General features: G+C 56.7%; 1 protein-coding gene across 3 annotated transcripts in view; it reads right to left on the minus strand.

Moving 5' to 3' along the window:
* NECTIN1 (nectin cell adhesion molecule 1) overlaps positions 1 to 15,209 on the minus strand; it is a 106,844-nt gene extending 91,635 nt beyond the window's left edge. The window contains exon 1 of one of the 3 annotated variants that reach the window (XM_056322752.1): positions 14,442 to 15,209. In XM_056322752.1, the coding sequence (XP_056178727.1) occupies positions 14,442 to 14,523 (82 nt within the window). In that variant the 5' untranslated portion in view covers positions 14,524 to 15,209. The remainder of the gene's footprint in view (positions 1 to 14,441) is intronic. The other 2 variants (XM_056322754.1, XM_056322753.1) reach the window with 2 other exon arrangements.
* Positions 15,210 to 15,419: the final 210 nt, after the last annotated feature.

Consider the following 15,419-nt stretch of genomic DNA (forward strand, 5'->3'; position numbering starts at 1 on the left):
CGGCGAGAGCGCTGGTGCCAGCCTGGATGCGGCCACTTGGGCTGGTGGGAGATGGGGAGCAGGAGCTGCTGGGTGGCAGCACCCTGCCATGGAGGTCCGTGCCCAGCTCCTGGGAGGCTGCAAAGCCTCCTGGTGTGGAGAGGGTTGGCCCAGCACCCCTTCTCTGTGCGTCTTCTCCCTCCGAGGGGGTTCCCAGTTGGTTTATTTTCTGCTGGCGTCTGGGTTCAGCCCTTTCTTCCCGACAAGCCCGGGAAACCCACATCTTTTCTCTGCAGAACAGGTTGGGTGCAGGAGCAGCCGTGCCCGCTTCCCACGCATCAGCACAACCCAGCCTGGCCCACACCCTCCCCCTGCCCCAATAGCCCATCTTTTTTTTTTTCCCCTCTGCTCTCTTTCCCGGATCAAAGCTGCCTCCCCTCCCTGTATTACAAACATTATTCAGCTGCTAGATAAGAAGCTCTCCAGCAGCTCTTTATTAATCCCACTGGAGGCGGAAAGAAGGCAGAGTGAAAAGGACTCAGCATGGCCAGGACAGAGACGAATGTTCCACGAAACACCTTCGCAAAAGAGAGGCATGGCTTTTTCTCAGAAAGTCTCATGGGAAGCTTGGGTAATAATTAACAATTATCGGACTTTAAACCCTCCGTCTCTCTCCCTGTCCTGACCAGGATTTTGTAATAACTCATTCAGTCTGAAACACTCCCAGCCTGGTTTGCCGAGGCACACTGGGGCAGGAGGGGAAAGGAGGGGGATGCAGACAGACTCCAGGGCAGGCAGTCGCTCGGCCTGCTTCCTTGCTTTTACACCGAGTTGCAACCTCCCAGCTCCAAGCTTCCAGGGAGTTTGGTTACGAACCTCCTTGTTTCCCTCCTTCAATGCATCTTGCAGCTCCTTTGGCCACAAAAAGAAATGGCTTGTTGTGATACGCATCTTCCTAGGCAAGTTTCCCCCAGCCTTGGAATACCATAGCCTCTTGCATATGACTAAAACCATAATCTACCCAGGAGATAGACTAGAAAGCTTTTATAGCATAAAGACACTTGTTTAAATCCATCTGCTGTCTGAGGCAACTATAATCAGTACCATGTGATGGCTCACACGTGAAACAAGTTGAACGGCTCATAGGGCCTGGGTTTGCACTGCTGCCCGCCCCTCTTCATGGAAGGACCACCGAGGTTTTGAAGCACTTGTTCATGCAACAGGCAGGGTATTACTGTTACCTGCATCCTACAGTGGGGCAGCTCAGGTGCTAGGAAACTTGCTCACAGGCACCTAGGAAATTGGTAGCAAAAGCAAAACGCAGTGCAGATACCCAAAGACTTACATCACTGTCCCCAGGACGCAACCATCCCTCCTGCCCCAGCATTCACAGCAAACCCACCCAGGAGAGGGCACAGCCCCTGTCACCCGTCCTGCCTGGCGTGTTGTCCAGCAAAGAGCCAGGGTGAGGGTGGAAGCTGCCCCCCCCCGGGATGGCAGCACAGCAGGGGTGCAGAGGGATGCCCAGCCCGTGCCTCTCACCTACCTGCAGCCCCCCCAAGATGGTGACTGGAAACCTGAAGTGACCCAAATGCAAAACTAGTGGAGCGAGAAATCGAGAGACTTTTGAATGAAACCAGGCAGGGAAGCCAATGGACCATGTTCACCCACTTCCATGATTCCAACCCACACATCACACACTCAGAGCAGTAAGAAACTGGGTCCAGTGTTTGCACTGACAGAATATTTGTACATCAATCTATGCGAAACAATTTCTTGTCTTCTAAAATCCCCGGACAAGGAGCTGTTGGCTCCCGGCTGCTACGAAAAATGACAAAATAAAGGGGAGTCACCTTTCCCTGTGCTTTGCAGATGGTCTCCTGCTTGTATAGAGTAACGTCGGCAAGATGAGTTGTGCAAGGCACCCTGCAGACACAGGGCAATACGAGCAGAGAAGAGAGGGACTGCTACCAGCAGCTTTTGACAAGAAAAGGCACACAGAGGTGAAGTGAGCTAGCCAAGGGTATTCCAGGGAGCTTGTGGCACAGCCAAGAAATGATGCCAGCCCTTCTGAGCTCAGCCTGCCTTTGCCATCACCTCCAGGCCATTCTTTCCCTTTAAGTAAAAGCTGAATCATGCCTGGTAGAAGTCAGTGTGAGGCAGCAGAAATTCCCATTTCCAGTGGGGTACTGTAAGGTACTCCACAGGCATGGCCGCAATCGGAATGTCAAGAATACAAAAAATGTATTTATACTTAAAAAGAATGATTTTAGCCTTGTATTTCCAAAGTGAGTTTAGAGGCAGTGAAAGGTCTCAGATCAATACCAGCAAAACTGCAAATTGGAGTCCTCCCCTCAGCCACAGAAGGGTACAGCTGAGCCAGCATCTGCACAAACAGCCTGCCCACAGCCTCTGCCAGCCTGCCTCAGCTCTGACCTTGAGGAGCTGCCTTGAAGTGCAAGAGGGAAACTCCCCCTTCCCCCCCCCCTTCCCCTGAGCCCTGGGCTTTTGTTCCCCGGCAGGGAGATCACTGCTGGTTTATTTGACTTCGGTACATTCCTTCTAAAGAAGAAACCGAGTCTTGACAAACTCATTCCACATGCACAGCCAGACAACCTGCTTCACCACGTGGGTAGAAAGAACCTAAGGGGTTCAAGGGGATTTTGCAGCACAGATTTTGAGGCAAATCCAGCCCTAGAGAGAGCCTAGCTACCGGGCTGGCTCTGGCATTTCAGATGGTGGGTTGCAGTTGCCTGTTCATGTGCTCCATTATCAACAGGCCTTTCTTCCCCTCTCCTGCCCCACAGCTGCGCATGTGCTCAGCCCCATGCCCCAGGGACCTTTTGAAACTGCATTATAGGTTCTCCCCATACAAAGTTTGGATCAATACAGCTGTCAGGCTTTGGCCACATTACCCCTGCTAATTGGAATTACAATAGGCAGACTGCAGCCTTCACTCCATTTCTCTGTTGCTTGTCATAATGTAATCAAAATCTCTCTCACTCTCTCTTTATCACGGAGCGTGACGGGAGCAGAGGCGCTGGCAACCACACGGCCTCTGGAGACTGCACATTCCTGTGGATCAGACTGGGGCTGGGAAGCTTTGCCACGGGTGGGGGGGAAAGAGCCCCTCACCGCCAAAACTCTCTGGCCTGCCTTTGGCCAAGCACATCAACGGGAGAGCCAGCCTCAGCCCCTGAGCTGGGCAGGGACCTGGGTGGGCACAGCGGGGAGATGGAGATGGGGACTGAGGGGCGCTGGCGGAGCAGGTGCTGCGGGAAGGAAGTGCAGAGTCAGGCTGAGACCAGAAGCACCCACAGCCCGATTGCAGAGCTGGGCACTGGCCAGCAGCAGAGCCCAGACGCTCACCTGGCCATGCCAAGGAAGAAGCCTCCCGGCGCCCGTGCTGACCAAGTGCATGGGGAGGGCACTGCCTCCTCACTGCCCCCTCACCCCCTGGCTCCTGCCTCTCCCGCAGTGCTCAGCCTCCCCCACAGCAGCGGCTTCCCACCAGAGACAGAAGCGCACAGGGGGTCACGGGATAAGCAATGCAGCAGCTCGGCACGGGCATGGCAGCTGGCACCGACCAGGGCTCGGGCGGTCGCACAGGAACGAGCCAAAGCTTTGTGCTTGCATCAGGAGCTGCCTGCTTCTTGCCTAGCACAAGCAACGCTGAGGCAGCACCTAAAGGCTTCAGCTAGGTCAGGAGCCCTGCCACGCTGGGTGCTGTGCAGAAGTCCCTGCCCCAGCAAGCTCCCCACCAGGCTGACTCACAACCCCCTGCCCACATCCCCGCTGGCTCCCGCCTGTGCGCAGCAGCCCTGCCAGCCAGAGGCCATGCATGTCTCGCTCACACCCGCTCCCAAGGCTCCGCCAAAGGCTCGGCCAATTTACAGAGCCAGGGTGATACATAGCGGGCAATAGATACAGCATCTGTGATTTGTTGATCATTATCAAACGGCAGTAATGCAGGGCTGAATTACCCAGGCGAGGGAAGGATCGGCAACCCGGACCTACTCAGCTCCCCAGAGATTGGCCATAAACAAAACTTAAATAATTAGAGTGCTTGGGCGGAGATGCAGCCTCTAAGTATTCTTAGGTTCACGCAAATAAAGGAAATAAATTCCTGGAAGGTACCAGGCTGGATGGGGCAGAGGGAGGCTCATTTTCCACATCACTTGGGAGCAGCCGTTATAAATCTCACTGAAAGATGCACCTCCCCAGGCTAGCGATATTTTTAAACTCCGGGAGAGAAGAGAGAGAAAAAAACCACATTTTAGTATTTACACCACAGGCAAAAAGGGTATTTAAAAATCAAGGTACATTTTTGAAAGTCTGTTCCTGCCATGCCAAGAAAGGCAGAATTTTCTTTCTATAGTGTGATAGCTGGAAATATTAACCCCAGAGGATTCACTCCTACCACCATCGTTCTGTTGTAGGCTGAGAAATCCAACTCCCAGAAGGACCTGGGGGGGTCAGGGGATAAAGGTTCTTTCCCTGGCAAATTGCTAGGTCAGTTCCCAGCTGAACCAGTGGCAAATGTAAACCAGCTCCTCTGAATGCTGAAGGGTGACTTCTGCACTGTCCCTGCTTACTCAGTGTCTGCAATAATGTCCCATAGGCAATGACACAACGTGGCTCTGCACAGCGGCACCCTCACGGGAACAGCAGCCTGGTTTGCCGGGCCAGGAGCCCAAACGTGTAACCAGACACAGCGGGGACGGGACACCGGGACACGGGGAACAGCTCATGGATGTCAACTGAAGGACAAAGCCGTGGAGTTGGAGCAAGGGCACCACCCCACGTGGTGCTTGGCCCGCTGGAGCAGCGTGTCCCAGCTGTTCCCCATGGCAAGGCCACCTGAGCTTTGGGGCAGGGAAATCCATGCATTGGCTTGTGCAGGATGGCCAGGCCAGTTTTTCCTTCCTGATGCCTTATTGTTCCTTGGGTTGGGTAGTGTTTCCTTCCCTGCATAGGGTGGGGAGTGGGGTGGGCTCCTTTTTTGGCAGGCATCTAGGAAATCTTGTCAACAGCTGACTGATCACAGGTCAACCAATCACAGGTTGAATGATGCTGCACAGCAACAGCCTGCCACAGGAGGTGTAATGATGTGGGAGTTCTCAGCCTGGCTCCAGAGGGGTCCTAGAGGACCCAAAGATAAACAGCCAGAGCGCTGCCTTCCTCTGCAACCACAGCTTTCCTCAGTCCTGCTCCCTAATTCCCTCCTGGGTCCTCAGGCACTGAGAACATTCTCCCTTTTACAAGCTGTGCTCTGTGCAAGCCTCTCTCCCTACCATCCCTCCCACCCCTTACCAGGACTGCAGTCATCCTCCCCAGAAGGATCCTCTTCAGCTTGTATCAAAGGGATACATGAGCACACCCATCAGGCATCAGAGCATCGAGCAAATCCCCAAACAAGCCTCCTCTAAAGATCAGAGCACACTGTAATCACTCCCTCTGCAAGGAGATCCCAAGAAGCCTGCCCCCACTTTCTCTGGGTTCTTGCAGAACCCAAGCACATGAGATACCTTTGGCAGGCTCAGCCCCATCACTAGGAAAAGTCTCTTCACAGGAGCTGCACACGCAGAGCTCCTGGCCTCTCCCTGCTCCCCTGCAAGCCCTCTCCTCCATTTCAGAGATGCAGCAGCAGATGTTCAGAGGCTGCCCCAGCGCTGGTGCCCTGCAGCAAGGAGGGCATTGCTGCTGCCCTGAAGGTCTGGGTCTCGCATCCCCACCCGCAGCTGCAGCGTACCACCTGGGCTGGGCAAGGGGGGCTGCCGCAGATGGCACAAGCGATAGCAGCAGGTCCCCTCACCCTCGCCGCCCTCCCCTCCCTGCTTCCCCCTGGGAGACAGCAGAGAATCAATGCAAGCCCAGGGAGAGGGGAGCGCTGGCAGTGGGTGGATATGCTTGCAAACACCGGGACATAAGTGCTGCTCCAGCACACGCGTGTTGATTCAGATGTTGGTGCATACAAGTGTCTTTCACAACCATGGCCTCAAAGAGAAAAGCAAGAAGCTTTTTCTAAAGCCTTTCATAAGACACCATGCACTTCACCAATATGACACAACAAGCGCAGCAATTGGCTTTGAAGTCGTGACGATAGCTGTGCTGTCGATTTACCTCCCGGGCTGGCCCCAGACTGCCCTTTCCTCAGCCCCTACCGCCTAGGTCTCAGCCCCTTGGTACACAAAAATGAACTCCCCCTTCCCAAGTAAAATACACAGAACTCCAGCGTGTCCAGCTGCGGGATGCAATGCACAAACTAGCAGCACCCAGCACCACTGCCTACAGAGCCAAGGGGGGTCCTGTATCCAACGGGAACTGTGGCAGCTGATATAAATTACAGCATGGCAAGGATGCTGCTCCGCAAGACATCCCTGATCCTCACTGACCATAAATGGGCACAGCCTTGGTTCTGCCCCGCACCCAGAAGATGCCCCATCCTGCAGCGCAGTCCCCAGCCACCACCCGCTGCAGCTGGCAAGAGGAAGAACACGAACAGGCCCAGTCATGAACAGCTTGTGCAGTTGTCTCTGCTGTACACCACCAAATCACTAGCTGCTGCCTTCTGTTCCATCCCTTAGAACAACATTGCTTCTCAAACGACACAGGCCTTGGCTAAGTGAGTTAAGACAGGCAAGAGAAGCAAGGAAATACCATGTGCTGCAGCCTCTCTGGAACAGGGGCAATCATCGTCCTGTGCATACTTACAACCCCTAAACCAACTCTGATTATCTGTCCTTAACATTTCCTCTGGTTTGGGCACCCTCCCCACGGGCTAGGAAGGCCATCAGCACAACTACTCTGGTGGGAATGTCACTCTGGGCTTGCCTACAAGGGGTCTCAGTGCTCATTATCTAGCCCAAGAAAAGTCACAGAGTAAAGCCCATTAGATGCCTCTCCTTAAGAAAAAAGTAGCCATAGCTTGATGCAGCTTAATTCTCCACTGAAGACAGTGTACTCCTGACTGCAGGCTTCGTATGGATGTTTAACGTGCTGGCAGCAACGCGCACCCTTCTCCTGCCCACCCACAGCATTCACTTTGCTGGGCATATAGCACACATCAGCCTCTGACGCAGCGGCTGTGGCTGTGGCAGTCAGGAAAGCCAGGGCTGTAGCACACTGAGGCACCCAGACAGTCTCTTTATTTCTATTCCCAGCCCGGTGGGAGGGCGAGGAGAAGTTTCAAGGCAGGGGGAACCTCCGTCAGGGCCATGGGTTTGGGCAAGGGGTGAGTTATGACTCCGCAGTGTACTGATAACTTATCCGGACCCGGACCCTGAGCTCAGCTAGCTCGTTTGCTTGGGTTGCTCAAGGACAGGGCAGGGTTCATTCCTAGCTTGCTGCTCTCCCCTGACCCGAGTGCCACAGTGCCTCGCACAGGCCAGCATAACCATCGTGTGTCAAGCTGCTCTACACAGGAACCTGGAGAAGACAGTGTCAGAAACCCTGACCCGTCTCCTCAGCTACCCAGCACGTGCCTCCCAGTAAACCCTGTTCGTCGTAATAAACTCTCCTCTAGGTCTGACTTCTGCCCGCCGCAGACCGTTTGTAACCCCTGGCTTTGCTACAACACTCAGCACAACAGCCTCTAATTATAGACCTCTGCTTGAGCTCTGGAGTCCCACCAGCCTCTGCTACACATTAACTTAGTCCATAGCCAGAACACTGCCCCCAGCCTGCCCCCTCAGGCTGCCTCTCCTAGGGACAGCGAATGTGGTCGGTGAAAAGCTTCTCAAGCAGTATATCCCCCTAGTCCAGAAGGTATCTTGCCAGGGGATACAAAAAAAACTGGTTTTACCACGTGTGGGATCCTCAAAAGGATCCACAAAAAGGAGATACCTATAAGGCTGGCTGAAATCCAGCATCCCCCCCAGATCCACATGATGTGGCTACGGACCCTCCACTGCAGCGGGCTGATCGGGTACCGTGTCTTTAGCCTCACACAGAGAAGAAGGCTGGTTTAGCTCTCAGGTGGCCACACGATGCTCCGCTCCAGCCCCCTCGTCTCCCACACAGATGGGCCTTTGTGCTGGGAACCGCTCTCGCCTGTCACCAGAGCAGAAACGCTGGATGTTAGCCACTGGCTGTGAGCTGCATGGACCCTCTGTCGTTCCCGGCCGTGCCTCCGGATGCCATACTCTAGCACGGGGGAGGAATGGATCTTCCATGGGAAAAGAAAAACAGACTCAAAACCAAGTCTGATTACAGGGGTTTCCCAGGTAGAGAGAGGACTGCTGAGAAGAGAGATGGAGGCAGAGTCCTCTTGACTAACCAGGCTTGGGAGCACCTTCTGTCTCATAGCCAGGTGGTCCATCTGGTACCTGCCGCTGCTTCAAGGCAGTGATGTGATTTGCAGGTCCTTCTGTAGCATCTCTGCATGGTCGGGAGCAGATGGAGGCACTTTGCTATTTCGTGCAGTTAGAACGGCAAACAGGCTGGGATGGGGAACAGAAAACCCCATCTTCTTTCAGGCAGGAGAGCCGCACGGATCTTGCCTCTCCAGAAGCTCTCCCTCCCTGCCCACCTGTAGGTCGAGTGAAGATGGGAAGCAGTGCTGTGCACCAGTCTCCAGCTGGACTGGCCCAGAGGCAGGGAGGGCAGGCCTGGAGCGGAGGGAGAGAGGCAGAGCTGGGCGGATAGTGCTTAGAAAGGCTGTCCTCCTGCATCACACCAAATAATGTCAAAGGGGGATTATAAACGTCCCGCAGGGACAGCTGTATGGTGGGGGAATGGAGTAGAGATGGTTCACTGAGTTGGGCCGGTTCCTCCTATCCCTCCCCAGCACTCCACAGAGATGCTGAAGGGACAAGAGACCGCTGGGCAGATTGCCCCTGGCCCCGGCCACTTCAGACCTGCGCCACGCAGGGCACAAGCAGCTGCCCTAGCCTGGGACCCCTGTCCTCCTGGGCTGGGCAAGCAGCAAGGGACCGAAGCTCTTTCTCCCCCTCACATGCCCAGTAGCTGTTGTTCGCCTGCCTCGGGATTGCTGCAGAGCCGAGAGCTGCCGCAGCTTTTGTGATGCCAGCCTGCATGAATGGCTGCATCAGCCCCAGAGACGGGGACAAGCAGTGAATGGGGACAAGCAGTGAATGGAAGCCAGGGGATTAAACTCCCCACGCTTCCCCGGGGCCCGCGGAGGCAGGGACACACAGAAAGACACGGAGCACACACAGTGCTGGGAAGGGCAGCAGCCCTCGCGCCCGCAGATTTCGCCTCCCGTTTCTGTGAGTGACAGAGACAAGATAAAGGCAGGACTTCAAGCCTAGCATGGTGGCACCGTGGAAGGCCAGGGAGGTGCCTGCCCGGCTGCCCCGGGATCTCACTTGGGGAAACTCTCCTTCCGCTCGTGGATGACACTTCTGCATTTGGGCAGCTTGGGCAAGAGTTTCTCTTCCCCTATGCAGCCGAGGGGTTCCCCTTGAAAACTTCGAGGGTACGTGCATGTGTGCTGGGAGGGTACGTGCATCAACCTAACCTGGACTAAACCTGCACTGGGAGAAGTGAAGAAAACTGTAAGGCCAGGATATATCTGCGGCTCAACAGCAGCCAAGCCGAAAGCAAGAGGATGTATCATGAGAGGTTTCATTCCTTAGTTAAAACAAGTTTTCACCTGAAACAATAATCTGGGTTAGGGAGCGTTCACTGCAGAGCTGTGAATTCTCTGTGCTGGGACGGCTGTGCTTTGGTAATTAACACAATAGGTGTCTCAAATGCAAACTGGGTCCCAGCTCCAGCGGCTGGCGGCACCAACTCACCCTGCATCAGAGCCGCCCTGATTTAATCTGACTTACTCAAAAAAGCAAGAAGATCTCCAGGGGTTGCTCAGATTGGAGTACCTTTGTCCCTCTCTCATCTGTTTCTGCTTTTTGCACCGATACGCCTTGCTAGCCTGTGAAAGGGACTGAGCAAGCGCCATCACCACCTCGAGCAATGATGTTGCAAGACGCAAATCTTTTCCCACAGGCCCCGAGGATGGTGGCCGTCCATCTGAGCACTTACCAGCTCATCCCTGCAGCACTCACAGGCAGACTGACTTCTCTTCTTCCAAAAAATAAAGAAATCATCTTCCCGGGGTGCTGCCCCACCATCTCCCCCCCAAAGCCTGTCTGCTGGCAGTGCTGTGTAACTCCCCAGGGGTGCTGGAGGTGGGAAGGAGCCTTCCCCTGGCTAGTGGTGGCCACACGCTGCTCTCCCCCAGCCTTATGATGGGCTGCCCCAGTTGTCCTCAGCCTTAGCAGCGCTAGCAGAGGGCAAGGGGTGCCAGTGGAAAGGCAGGCCTGGGAAGCAGGTCACGACAACCGGCTCTTCTGGTTCCCTTCGTGATTCAGCTGAGGTGTGAGCAGTGCCCAAAGGATCCTTTTGGTGCCTCCCTGTAAACTTGGCTTTGTGGCTGGTACAGCTGCAGCCCAGAGGAGGGGCGATGCGAGGAGGGATGTGCCAGGCTCCGCCAGCATCGGCATCTTGTCAGCCACCAGTTAATTGCGAGTATTTGCCTCGCGCTAGCTGCGTTGCTGGATGTGGCAATGCCCCCGCTCCTGTATGTCTCTGCAAATGGATCCGTGCGCACTGGGCTGGGAGCTCTTGCTTGATTAACGTTGCCGGTTCAGAGAGCAAATAGCATTAACCACGGTCGTCCCCTGGCTCTGGCCATGGGGCAGACACTCTCCTGCTTGTGGGCTGAGCTGGCTCTCAGTACAGCCTGTCGCCTCAGCCACGCTGACACATGCATGAGCTCATCAATTCACTCCAGGTTAAAACTCGATGGGTCGGTTCCACCACAAGAAGCGAGGTTTAATGAGAAAATATCAGCAAAAGACACACTTTTGCTTCCTGAAATAGCCTGATGATGTCAGTTTTGAGTTTTGGGAGGAGATAGGAGGAAAGAAAAAGTAACAAAGAACTCAAACCAAAGGCTGAACAAAACTCTGGCAACTTTTTGCCTTTAGAACCTGCCTTGGGATGTTAAAGCAGCTTTACAGAGCACAAGGCGGACCAGATCCTGCAGTGACACGCTTTGACTAGTGCCAGCACTCCAGAGGGCTGTCATACCTCCCCAACAAGGAACCCTCCCTCCAGCTGCAGCCAAGTTTGACCTAAGGCCTCCAGGTCACTACAGCTCCATCAAAGCCGCTTTCAAGCACGGTGATGCAAAAACCCTGTGTCAAACCTTCAGCCACCTCTCCCGCTCTCCCCTGCTGAGGATCTCAAAGCACTTTGCAAAGAAAGGCTCACAGGCCCCCTCAGAGCCCAAGAGGTGGCCCAGTGGTAGCAGACAGGAATTTGTCCCCAGACAGAGGGGAGCACTTGGAAATAGAGGCCCAGATATGCAGATGCAGGACCAAGCACAAGATGAATGCCTCTGCTCTGCGTGGTTGCAACTCAAGCTGTACCGAATTTCATGGCGGGGATAAACAGACAGATTGTTAAGACATGTAAAGCATAAATTTAACTGCAAGTGTTCCTAACCTCTGAAGATCAGCCGCCTAGGATCTCTCCTCCCCAGCACCCCATGGCTTTTCAATAAGCCCTGCTCATATCAGTACCTCGAAGCCCTAAAGCCGTAGCCTGAGCTGATACCCGGTTAGTGGCTCCAAATGGACAGGCAGACAGATATGCATGGAAGGCTGGAGGAACCCTGAATTGAATCTGTTCTGGACGACTGAGCCGATCACATTAAAGACGATTTGTAAGGCAGATTTTTATAAGGGACTCCTTCAGCTTTTACAGCAGGGAACTTTTATTTCCTTATCAGAAAAAAAGCTAACATTGTCAGAAGGGGGAGGTAGTATACGTGGATGGCAACAAAATGAAACGGCATTGATCAGAGGAGCAGGAAAGGTTTTCCAGAAAGCAGGTACTGTCTCCTGCCTTCCTCTCATCCTCCTTTGGTGCTAGGTACCAAAACACATTTTTCAACAAAGTCCACAGCTATTAATTTGCTTATAATAGAGGACCCCAAGTTCTCATCTCCGCTTCTCCTTTATAAGCAAGCCTGTCTGCCCTCAGAGGTTACATACGGCTTGTTAGATACGTACCCTCGGCTGATTTTGGCACAATGCATTGCAAACCTGAGGAACTGCCCGCCTCAGTACAGCATTCAGACCTGTGGTGTAGGAAGGTCTGTCCGTCTGCTGCGGCTTTGTGCAGCACCTAGCACAGTACTGTGCTGGTCCCTGCCCACAGCTCTGGGATGCATCCACAGTACAAATAAGCCCACGAATGAATGAAACGAATGAATGAATAAATACGTAATTGAGAATCAGGCATTCCTGCAAACGTGGTGCATTCACCACTAAACTGGTCCAGCCGAAAGTCTCGCCCACACAGGCTGCAGGGTACTCGGTGATCACGGACAGTGGTCAGGAAGGATTATCTTCCCGGAGCATTGCAGAGCTGGCTGTACCCTCTGCTTGGCAAAGCACCACTAGATGCACCACTGGCTTATCCTGGCAGAGCTGTCAGCAGGACAGTGCAAGACAAACTACCAGGCTACTGCAGAGTGGCAGGAGATGAGTTTGCCTGACTGCTGGCAGCAAAGCCTCGAGAACAGCCAAAAATAGGATAACTGGGGTGAAAAAAGTGTCTCTTGGCAGGGCAAGGTGAGATGCAAGGCTGCCTCAGGGGTCACTGTCGGTGCGTCTCCTTGGTGAAAGCAATTCCTAGCGGGACTGGGGGAGCATAAACCCCTCCTGGTTTACCCAGCACAGTCACCACAGCACTACTCCACCTCCAGCACCTTTCCTAGGGGTTGTGGGAAGGGATGGGAAGGAGGGAAGACCAGGTGAAGAATGGCATGGAAAGTTCTGAGACTCCTTGTGAGGAGGCAGAGCTCAGCCAGGCACCTGCCTGGAAGCACAGAGCGCAGGGAGCCCGAGGCTGTCCCTTCCCTCACCTCTTTTTGCAATGCACAGCAGATCCCTTTGTCCTAAGAGTACAGAGGTGTACCCAGACCTGGTTTCTCATCATTTCTAACCTCTTCCTTCCCTCTCACAGTTTTCCTATTTCCTTGACCACCACCTCCTCCCATTTCACCTCTGTCCTCATCCATTTTAGCTGGACCATCCAGCCACTGCTCTGTTGAGCCCCCAAGCCCTGGATGTTATCATCACTGTCTCTGCTAGCATTAGAGAACCCTGGGCCCTGGCATTTGCTCCGATGGCCGGTCCTCTGGCCCAGACCCTGCTAACGGTGGCCACAGTGGTAGCCCAGGTCTAGGATGCTGCCCCAGCCGAGCCAGAGGAGGAGCGGAGGCAATTCCACCCTGCCTTCACTGCAACATCTCTCCAGCTGCAGATCCCAGTCCTGCAGGCACAGGCTGCCTCTCTCACCCCTGCAGAAGGCTGGACACCGACCGGGAGGGGGGTGGCACATGTGCCCGCTGCCAGCCCCTCCAGCCACAGCCCCCAGGAGCCTGGCCTCAGCAAGGCAAACATCGGTGCTGTTTGCATTCCCCAGTTCATTCACGAGCGCTGTAAGCCCAGCCTGCCGGCTCCCCTGCCACCTCTCCGACAGCCGGCTCCGGAAAGCCCCCCAGGATGGCATTAACCCACATTGCACTGGAGCAGGATAAAAGAGCCCCCCGGGCACTGGGCGAAGGGGGTCACCCTGCGCCCCCCCGCGCTGTGCCAGAGCCCCGGGCAGGACCGAGCCGGGGGGCAGCGGGGCTCTCCTGCAGCCACCAGCGTGGGGCGAGGGAGCTGGGGAGAAGGCGATCCAAACCTTTGCCCACCTCCTCATTCCCAGGGGGGGCTCAGAACCGGAGGAGGGTGGGGGCTGCTCAGAGCCTGCGGGGGGGGGGGGCTCAGGACCGGGGCGGGGGGGAGCTCAGGACCTGGGGGGGGGGAGCTCAGGACCGGGGGTGGGGGGGGGTGGGGGAGCTCAGGACGCCGTGGGGCTCCCAAGCACAAAAGCAGTGAAGGGGAAGGTCTGAGCCCCGGGAGCAGCCCAGCCCCCCCGCCAGAAGCGCCCGGGGGAAGCGTCTGTGTGCGCCTGGGGGCAGCGGCGGGTTCAGGGATGCTGGACAGCCCAGGGCTTCCATCCCTCCTCCCAGACACCGCTGCTCATCGCCCAGCCTCGTGGCCCCCTTTCCCGGGAAGCCTGGCTGCTCTGCCTCGCTAGACGTTGCTCGATCGAAAAAAGCAAACAAACGGCCTCGGCTCCCTGGCCGCCGGAGCCCACTGCCCGCAGCTGCTTCCAAAACAAACGATCGTGTTGTTCCTCCCCGAGCCAGAGGCGAAGCCGGCTCCGGCTCTCTCCCACCCTCTCGCAGATGCTTCCACACCTGCTCCAGCCCCGGGCGCGCACCCCCACCAGCCGATCCCAGCCTTCCCCGCCGCTCCGCAGCACGTCCCGCACCCCTTCCCCCCCCCAAGGCACCCCGCAGCCCTCCCCCGGAGCTGCCCCGACCCCCGGCAGAGCCCACCGCCTCCCGGGGGGACCGGCCGGCAGCGGCTCACCTGGTAGGAGCGCGGCCGCCAGGATGCAAACTCCGATAGTCCACCAAGATGCACGGCAACTTGTCTGCAGCTGTGAAGCCATGAGAGTTCCTTAGGAGAAATGGGCAGGGGTCGGTCTGGCAGCGTCGCTGGGCCCCCCACCCTCCCCGCCCCCGGTGGTGATCAGGGCTGCTTAAAAAAATTTAAAAAAAAAAAACAAACCACAACCGTAGGTGCAGGAGGACAAAGAGGCGGCGCGGGCCGAGCGGCGGGGGGCGGCGGGGGGCGCCTGGCACATCCGCGGGGCCCGGGGCTCGGCGGGGCGCGGGGCCCCCTCCGCGGGCGCGGGGCGCTCCGGCCGGGCACCGCGGGTGCGTCCTGCGGGAGCGAGCACGTCCGCAGCGCCGGGCGGGCGAGAAGGGGAGGGGAGAACTGTAATATTAAAAAAAAAAAAAAAAGGAAAAAGGAAAAAAAAAGAAAAAAAGCGGGGCCGAGGGCGGGGGGGGAGGAAAAACAAATAAAGGGAAGCGAGGGAGAGCCCTCCGCGGGCTCCGCAGCGGCGGTCCCGTGGCTCCGGCGGCGGGGCTCGGCAGCCCCCGCCCGCTGCCTGCCCTCCGGTCCCGGGCGCCGGCAGCCCGGCGGCTCTCAGGCGGCGGCGGCGGGCCGGCTGCGGCGCTCCATGGCCGGGCGGGGGGCGCGGGGCCGGCCGCGGGGCGGGGGGCGCGGGGGCTGCCCGGGCTCAAGGCACGGCCGCTGCACACGCACACGCACACGCAGCGCAGCGCACTCCGGGCGGGGCGGCGGCGGCGCTCGCCCTCCTGCGTGATGTCAGTGCAGGCGGAAGGAGGGCGCTGCGTTAACCCTTTGCCTGCCACGCGGCCTGGGGACACGGGGACACACGGCTGCTTCCCCGGGGGCCGCGCCCGGCCGCGGGGGCTGCCCGCCTCGGCCGGGGGATGGGGGCGGCCCGCCTCGCCCCCCGCCCCCCCGGCTGCCGCC

This window comes from Falco biarmicus, chromosome 20, assembly GCF_023638135.1.
Source record: "Falco biarmicus isolate bFalBia1 chromosome 20, bFalBia1.pri, whole genome shotgun sequence".
NCBI lineage: Eukaryota > Metazoa > Chordata > Aves > Falconiformes > Falconidae > Falco > Falco biarmicus.